This window comes from Grammomys surdaster, unplaced genomic scaffold (genome assembly GCF_004785775.1).
Source record: "Grammomys surdaster isolate TR1022 unplaced genomic scaffold, NIH_TR_1.0 331, whole genome shotgun sequence".
Taxonomy (NCBI): Eukaryota; Metazoa; Chordata; class Mammalia; order Rodentia; family Muridae; genus Grammomys; species Grammomys surdaster.
The window spans coordinates 1,778,985-1,788,034 of NW_021604750.1; the positions used below are offsets into that span (position 1 = coordinate 1,778,985).

At 39.3% G+C, this 9,050-nt stretch overlaps 1 protein-coding gene across 1 annotated transcript; it reads right to left on the minus strand.

Moving 5' to 3' along the window:
* Nucleotides 1-3,151: 3,151 nt before the first annotated feature.
* Nucleotides 3,152-6,614, minus strand: Snai2 (snail family transcriptional repressor 2). The gene is made up of 3 exons (XM_028778269.1): nucleotides 6,435-6,614; nucleotides 5,216-5,764; nucleotides 3,152-4,359 (listed from the first exon to the last, which is right to left on the minus strand). Exons 1-3 carry the CDS (start codon nucleotides 6,511-6,513, stop codon nucleotides 4,178-4,180), a joined length of 810 nt encoding a protein of 269 aa, XP_028634102.1. The 5' UTR covers nucleotides 6,514-6,614; the 3' UTR covers nucleotides 3,152-4,177.
* Nucleotides 6,615-9,050: the final 2,436 nt, after the last annotated feature.

The window sequence follows — 9,050 nt, forward strand, 5'->3', positions numbered from 1 at the left end:
TTCCTGCTATAAATACCCATCTTGGCACATTTGGAGTTGGAGGACAGGGATATGCTGCCATTTCCTCTGCTAATTTTACATTGTTAAAGAATCTGGCCTGGTGCCACAGAGAGGAAAAGCTGCCATGCTTGCTGATTCGTGTGTGTCTTTCCTCATAGGAATGATTACTTTCTGAAGGGTTAAGGACCTGAGCCCACTGCATACTAGTCGTTCCCTTCATTATTAGATCTTGCACATTTAATGCTGAGGATAGGATTTCAGAGTATCCCCGAACAGCTGTCTCAGGTAAAGGGGATGTCATAGTTCCTCTGTTCAGGTAAAGGGGATGTCATAGTTCCACTGTTCTCTACGAAAAAAAAAAACCCACATCCTATTTGAAAATTGGTTCTTCCATAGTTGGCAGAGTACTCAAGTTAACTTAGTTAAAATGTTTTCTATATCTAAACAGGAACAACTTCCAAGATGTGGCTGTGATCCAGAAAAGCCTTACATTTTTCAAAATTTTGATTATTTTGTTACATCAAAATGTCCATATTTTAGTGGGTGAAGGAATGGCTGTTTAGCTTGAAAGACTTTTCAGTCTGAAAAGATAAAAGCAGCTTGAGGAGTGTGGGTGTGGGAGGGAGTAGCAATGGCCTTCAGAGGATGAAGTGTTAATGTAGAGATGATGGAGACCAGCTGCTTTTCATCTCAACAGAGAACAGCACAGAGGAAATGGGCTCCTAAGTGAGATGTCAGCCTGACATTTTGCTGTGTGGACAGCAAGTAGAACCCAGGCTGGAGCAGGGGCAGCCTGCAGAAAGTTTAAAACATGTAAGAGACTTTTGAAAATTGTTGATACCCATAGTATAGTACTTGAATTATGATAGCTCCTAAATATAGTATTAAAACATTACATTTCAGGACATTACTGTTCTCTTCCTTACCAAAGTTCTATCTCAGATCCATATGTATATATCACTATGCTAAGTGTAGATGAGCAAGTTTGCTCATTTTCACGGCAGATGCTTGGAGGCTGAAAAATCTAGGTATGGATTTCCATTCTGGACCTTGTCCCGTTTACTACCTTGGCCCAATTTTCAGTAGAGTTTTGTGCCTATATTGGTGAAATAGCAGTACTCTTGTGCTGTCACCATGGCAAAGCATATGCAAAAGTGTATGTACTATACAGCATCAATATGTACTATATTCATAGTAATATGCAGATAGTAAAGATTAAATAACAACAGTAAGATTCTTGTAGAAACGTTAGTGCCAGGGATCTTCAGTTTTTAATTTGGGGTACTGAGTTTCTGTTAATATTTTGTGCTTTAGGAAGCCAAGGTACAATGTGATCTCCAATTTTCAGTAAGGATACAAAATAAATGGAGGCAAAGATTTTCTTGAAAGTAATCATAACCCTTCAGTAATTAGAAAATATACTGAATTTCATTTGACTCTCTAAGCTTTACTTCTGTTGCTTTTTCAATCAATTCATAAACTGTTATTAAAAGATGTTGCTGGTGGTATGCAGAGTTCTTAGAGATTCCATGCAAAAGTGGTCCATGTAGTGAAAAAGAAAGATATGAGCAAGTTTGTGACTCAGTGAGTCCCCTTCATAAGTAGACCAGAACAGAATATTTCAGAAGCTTTGTGGATCTTAGAAGAACATGTACAGTCAAAACCACAATAGGTAAAAATTCTAGTGTATTTAAAGATTATTCTAATATCTACTATTCCTTCAGATCCATGGTATTTTTCTAAAACCGTAATATTTTAATTAAGAATAAACTGATAATAGTGAAAATATATTGTAAAAATTATTTTTCTTTCACCGAGGAATTAAAGTAATAAACAAATATTTCCCTTTAGAAGTTAGCTGATTAAATTTTGACACCAAGAATTGTTTGCCTGTGGCTAACCAGTGAGAGATGAAAATTGGGGTAGCTATAGCTCCTGAAACAGAGATAGCCCCAAGAGCTTTAGCAGAGGCATGATTCATAGTTCCCTTTTGCAAGACGGTCCTCAAATTAGCTAGCCTGGAGACTCTCAGAATACTACTGCATTATTTCTGTCCCAGGTATACATAATTCAGTTGGGTTTCTAAAGTAACTTTATAATGCTCCAGGGAAGGGATATACCCCATTGCTTTACTCCCATAAACTGTTGTGCCAGATAATTTTGCCTTTAAGAACTATGGTTTGAGATATCCAAACAATTAAAAAGTGCAATTATCAACTGACATTTTTGATCAAGTACACAGTAGTTTTATGCAAGGCTAAAATGTAAATGAAAAATACTCAGTGAGGAAAGCCCCAGCTTAGCATTTATTATAGTTTCATGCTAGTACTCTATTATCAGTATTTTTTAAGATATTAATGCCAGTTTTTGCCTGTACAACAAAAATATTAAAAAGAAAAATAATATTTCATAAGTTCTGAAATTGTCAGTTAATAGTAATGAGAATTACTTTCACTACAGGCTGCAAGATAGGGTTCATATATGTTTTTTGGAACCTAGTGAAGCATCATAAAGTTAGGAAACTCACATACTGATTTAGAGGACATTAGTTTGAATATGGAGTGTGTAATTAGATAATATTTTATGAAGCACATCCTGGGGTTGGTTGGAAGGTTGCTCAATTTGATCAGGTACCCTAAAAAGACACTAGTTTGCTAGTTTAACTCTAAGGCCACATATATATTAATATATTACTTGCTCACAAGGCTTAATTTTCCAATGTGTGTTATTTATGACAACTGTATTACTTTAATTCAAACTTTTCATGTTTTCCTCACTTATATTATTAAAAAATGTTAAACCTATTTCAATGAGATATAAAAAACATAAATGACTATAGCTTGTTTTTACAAAGTAAGTAAAGTTAACATTAAAATGTTTTGGAAGGATTTTGACTACTAAGATTACTGTTTGTACTCCACTCATATGGCGTTTGCTATAACTTGCAAAAAAATAATACCATCATGATCTCTTGAATGTGATAGTGCCTTTAAAAAAGGGAGTTTAACACAATCTAACAAATATTGATTCTTTATATGCTTAAAAATACCATTTACGTTTTCTCTTGTTAAAGCAAGAAATAAATGTGAGATATTATTCAATATTAAAGTAATAAAGTTTTTGAAAATAGTATATGAATAACTACTTTTTAGTCAAAAATGTTTATTGTAAAAAAAAAGAGACCTTGAAAGTAACTTTTTTAAAAAGGACATTACTTTCACAATTATTCTGGTTGAATATAGGCATGGCTATTACCCATACCTCCCTTTCATACAGAGTTCATTCAGTTGTATAAAAATAAACACAAATTTACACCAGTTCATCAACTACACAATTCATTAAAACAGGCACTTGGAAGGGTATTGTATTATTGCATCCATCATACGAATTTTCAAAAGTCTAAGTACATTACTGAATATCTAAGAAACTCTTTTGCACATTTTCATTACTTTGCATTATAAAACATTAAGATTCTTTAAAAAAAAAAAAAAAGACGTGGGACACACACGCACCAGGAATGTTTGAAGCTTCTTCTCCCCTCCTCTTCTAAGGCACACATGGCAAAAATGAAACCAAACAAGAATACTTTAATACATTCTCTTATGTTCTGTTCTGTTTCTTGTGTTTTTTTTTCCTCCGAACAATATAGTTTTGAAATATTATAGGTAATCCAGAAAGATTTTCATTCACAGATGACAACCAGGCATCATACATCTAAGGAAGTAAACTTAGAATAGTTTATAAGGCACCTGAGATTGTGTCTGGCAGACTCTCTTGCTCTTGGAAACACTATTACAATTCTATTAAGAAGTAATACTGTTCCTTTGGTTGAAATGTTTTGGCAGCAGTGTATATCTCTGTATTCTTTCTTATTAAAAAAAAAGATGCAATGTGCTTTTCATTTTATCTTTAAAGAAAAAGATTCTTATCTTTTATCCTTTCAATCTAGCTGTCAGTAAATATAATTTTAAACTTCACATAGAACGGATTAACTTTAAGTATATAGATTATGTTCTGTAGTGTGTGTGTGTGTGTGTGTGTGTGTGTGACCCTTTTGTATTCGTATACATATTATTTGGTTGGTAAGCACACGAGAAAATGTCTTTGGACTTTCATTTGTCATTTGTCATTGGAGTGAAGAAATGCATTCTGTTTGAGTAAACACTGGTTGCGCCACTCAGTGTACCACACAGCAGCCAGACTCCTCATGTTTATGCAGAAGCGACATTCTGGAGAAGGTTTTGGAGCAGTTTTTGCACTGGTATTTCTTTACATCAGAGTGGGTCTGCAGATGTGCCCTCAGGTTTGATCTGTCTGCAAAAGCTCTATTGCAGTGAGGGCAAGAGAAAGGCTTTTCTCCTGTTTGAGGTGGGGTAAGGGAAAATAAAAGACAGTCAATTTTTTATAGGACACAAAATCAAATAATATTAATGAACATCAACAGTAGTTTATCAGAAGAATAAGAATTATCATATCTTGATCATACCTACCCCCAGTTATGTAGTTATATTCTTATTTGGCCTTTTAAAACTAAAATTTAAAATATCAGCCAAACATCTTCACTTCTGCCAGGCAGGCACATTCAGAGTTAAGGGCTTTCTCTTGCTAAGGGTTTCTGCTTCAACAGGTGCAGCAATGGTGAGCAGCTCCCTCCATTTCTAGTATGTCTCCCCTTTCTGTGTGATGACTAAGGCTGGATAAATGCCATGACTTCCTGCATATGATTTTATGCTAAGGGTGTTCAAAAATCAGCAACAAGAAAATAAAACAAACAGCCAGCCAGATCCAATTTAGTCTCATTTACTCAACTAGTCAAGAGTTGGCAGAAGTCACAGCAAAACATGTAGCCAAAAAGCTATAGGAACCCCCTCTGCCTGTTTATCAAATCAACACTAGGAGCCAGGCATTTATATTTACTGACTACCAGGGGGCAGTTCTACAGAACACACAGCAAGTACCTCAGTCTTGCTTTCTAACTGATCTTTGAGACCAAATCTCCTGCATGTACTTTCCAAAGTCTAAATGCTGTTTACAATCCCTGGAGCAGAGGCTGAAATGGAACACTTTCTGTTCTAACAAACTTTTGAGTGGAAAGCAGTTATCAGTGGTTCACCTTATGAAAATCATCCCTTGTCAGTACCTTAAGACACCCCACAGACAGCTCCACCACACCATTGTTTGAGCTGAGAGGCATTATTTTCTACATTTCTCTTACCAGTGTGTGTTCTAATGTGTCCTTGAAGCAGCCAGGGTCTGGAGAAAGCCTTGCCACAGATCTTGCAGACACAAGGCAATGTGTGGGTCCGAATGTGCATCTTCAGGGCACCCAGACTCACATATTCCTTGTCACAGTATTTGCAGCTGAACGATTTCCTAGACTGGGCGTCACAGTGCAACTGCTTATGTTTGGCCAGCCCAGAGAAAGTAGAATAGGTCTTATTGCATAAATTGCACTGAAACTTCTCCGCTTCTATGGCATGGGGGTCTGAAAGTTTGGGCTGCAGTCTCTCCTCTTCATCACTAATGGGACTTTCTGAACCACTGTGGTCCTTGGATGAAGTGTCAGAGGAAGGCACAGGGCTTACACGCCCCAAGGATGAGGAGTATCCAGTAAGAGGAGAAAGGCCACTGGGTAGAGGGGAGTGGAATGGAACTGCTGCTGATGTCCATACAGTAATAGGGCTGTATGCTCCTGAGGTGAGTATCTCTGGTTTTGGTATGACAGGCATGGGGTAGCTCTCATAGAGATATGGGGAAATGATCACTGGAAGAAAGAAAAAGAAGGAAAGAAAAGAAAATTAAGGCAAAATATTTTTTAAATATATGTACATAGCCTGACAGAGCACATAACAACATGCAGGAGACTCCATAAGAGCCTCTGTAGTGAAGACAGCCTTACTCACAAGGACACTCATAAGAGAAAATCTTCCCATCACTTGGGCTTACTGTCCTTGTGCAGGCTGACAATTGCTCTGACTGTTCTAATCTTCATTCTGGACTAGCCTTGCTGTTCCAATTCAGAACGAAGAACTAGACACTATTTTAAAACTTTTTGTAAAGTTGCTTTTCATTTTATGCGTGGGCTATTCTAGCTGTGGCTTGCCTGTGAGGGTAATGGCATGCAGGAATCCAGCTGCCTTCCCTAGTATTTGGCTCCTCCTGGTAACTGCTTAGGCAAGGGAAAGGCTCAAGTCCGTGCACTCCTTATGCATACACACAGGCTCAGAGAACCATACTGCACCACCGGAAGGAGGCTTTTCTTGTCAGCAAAAATCTCAAAAGTTTTGAATTAAAACTTAACCTAAGTAATCAAGAAACTACAGGGACAGTTTTAGCACAGCATTGAAAAGAAAGCGACCCGACCCGGGGTGTACTCTGAGTAAGCAAAGGAACTGCGATTTACTCGCGTACAGATTTGCAGAGCGTATCTTTACCTGTGTGAGTGTCCAGTTCGCTGTAGTTGGGCTTCTTGGAGGCGTTGAAATGTTTCTTGACCAGGAAGGAGCGCGGCATAGTGGCGGCCGGCAGGCGCGGGCGGATAACGGTCCAAGGCGGCGGTCCTATAGCATCACGGTGGCTCAGGTGCGACAGGGGACAGGCAGGCGCCTCTGAAGTCACCCTGCCCGACTGAGCTCCTCTGAGCGGGGAGGCGTTTTCTCCGTGGCTTTTGCTAGAAGCAACCAATCACAGCCAAGAGGTTCAGATTTCAGCTCCTCCTTCTGGAACAGCTGTGAATAGAAGAAGACTGTTGTCAGACTAAATTTTTCTGGTTCAAAATGGGTTGTTCATGGCATTTCAGTGGAGGCTCAAAATACATTAAATGTTTTCAAGAAAGGAAATCTCGGTACTTGAGCACTGTGGGAACGTTTTTCCGCGAACTGACCGACGGCAGCCTGGCTTCCAGATTTGGGCAGTGCCTGGCAAAGCGAGGGCGGGAAGGAAGGGCGGCCCTCGCGACCGCGCAGCCCCTAGTGGCCAGAGAGCCTATATTTGGAAGTAGTGTCTGGAGGGGGTTTATTGCACACAAGCAGCTATAGGCCCTGGCTTTTTGGTAAGGGAGGTGAAGGCTCCCTGCAGCTGCCACAGCAGGTCTAGGGAGGCGTGCTAGAAAGTTAACTTGCTAATCGCCGCGTTAGACACTTGAAAGTAATGGCTTACAGCCTATCCCAGGAACTGGAAGAGTGTAAAGATAAAAGGAAAGGCTGGTGTAGACTCTGATAATAGGGAAACTCTGGAAGAAGCTTGTAAAGTTCTGATGAAGACATGTGACAAGACTTCCTCCCTTTGTAGCACATGGCATTTTCATAATAGAAAACAAAAGCATTTATGAATCTCTACTGACAATTCTTAAATAGTATCTGCCGTTATTTAGTGGTGTTTTCTTTAGTAAGAGTCTTTAATAGCCTCCCCTCTCCTCACACCACGTTCCTGGTTTGCATTTAAAGATGAGAAAGAATTCTTTTGCCAAGTTACTTGACTGTCAGTTTAGATTGTCCAGTAGCCAGCCGATCTCTTCACCTGCATTTGCACATAGGGATAGGTGGAAAAATACTCCGAAGTGATTAATTTTAAAACTGCTGTTTCCACTGTGCCCACTGGCACCTCTTCCCAACAAAACCCCAGAATCCAATTCCCCCACGTCCTCACCCCCAGACAACCATTTTTTTTTTCCTAACAGGTGCTGGAAGAAAACAGCGGAAACAGAATACCACCAGCGATGTTGAGACTTGCAAGAGAAAAGTGCATTGTCAGACAGCATAGCTTCTTAATCTGGGGATGAGAAAATGGGCGTGTGAGCGGGGGAGGGGGAAAGCCACAGACTTCCTGGGTTAATTTCAGTGATTCCTCTTTCTCTTTACAGTAGTCATTGATTTAAATGTCAAATACAGAAAGGAATTGATATGAATTCTTATATCAAGGGAACTGAATCTGCAGGAGACAGGAAAACAAGAAAATGTATTAGATTTCTTCCCAAACTACCATGAGTATGGATTAGAGCTGGAGTCTGAGCTGGCCTATTCTAGTGGGTTTGCTCAGATTCAGGCACCTGCTCTATAGGGCAAGAATTCTTGCCCCTTCCACCTAATTTCTGGTAAAAAAAAAAACACAGCATTTGTTAGAAATCTAATATTGAGAGAGAGCACAAAGCCTCTTGACAACAGGGAATGTCAGAGGATGGTTAAGTATTTATTTACTGATAACTATAACACAAAGATAACCTGCCAAGTGAGTTGTTGCAATTTTAAAAATTAGTAGCAATTCATTGTGCTTTAAAAAGAATCAGTGAATTTGAAACAGGGAAACCAGCCCCTTTGTGCCCAAGTACCCAGGGGTGGGTGCTAAATTACAGATTGCAGTCAAGTAACCTGTGTGTTCCAGATTGTGCTAGCCAGTACTGATCTCAACTAACCTGCTTCATGGTTTACCTATGTGAGATGTGTTCCACTGGAGAGAGTCCACCAGCTGATGACACAAATCACATTAAACAGGAGCTCTGGTTGGGCACAGCAGAAGACAATTGATATCAAGCTGATGTGAAAAGAAAAGAATGTAAGTTTATCATACCCAAAGCCAGCTGGGAGGATTCTGCTATAACAGTTTCTCCCTGCAGACTTCAATGGATTGGTGTGCTGTCTTTGTTCACTGACTATAAGACTTTATTTTTGCAGGACAGGGATCTTTCCTTAGATAGCACAACATTTTACATGTTTCATTCTGTAGTCATATAAAAGGAGGGAAATAGACAGACAGAGAGAGAGAGAGAGAGAGAGAGACAGACAGACAGACAGACAGAGATTAATGGCCTTTGGTAATAAAAGAAATTAGTCCTAAGCTGGAGAGAGAAACTGATGTTCTCTAATGAGGTAGGTTATAGAAATAACTTTTTTTCTCATTCTCTCATTACCTGTACTTTCTGGAGTAGCTAATCAGGATGAGTTGAGTCTTTCCCACAAGGTTTCCTGGATTCCTAGGGTATTTTTTCCCTCCTGGCTCCAGGCAGGCTGGCTTTTTTCCCTTTCCTTTCCCTTTCCCTTTCCCTTTCCCTTTCC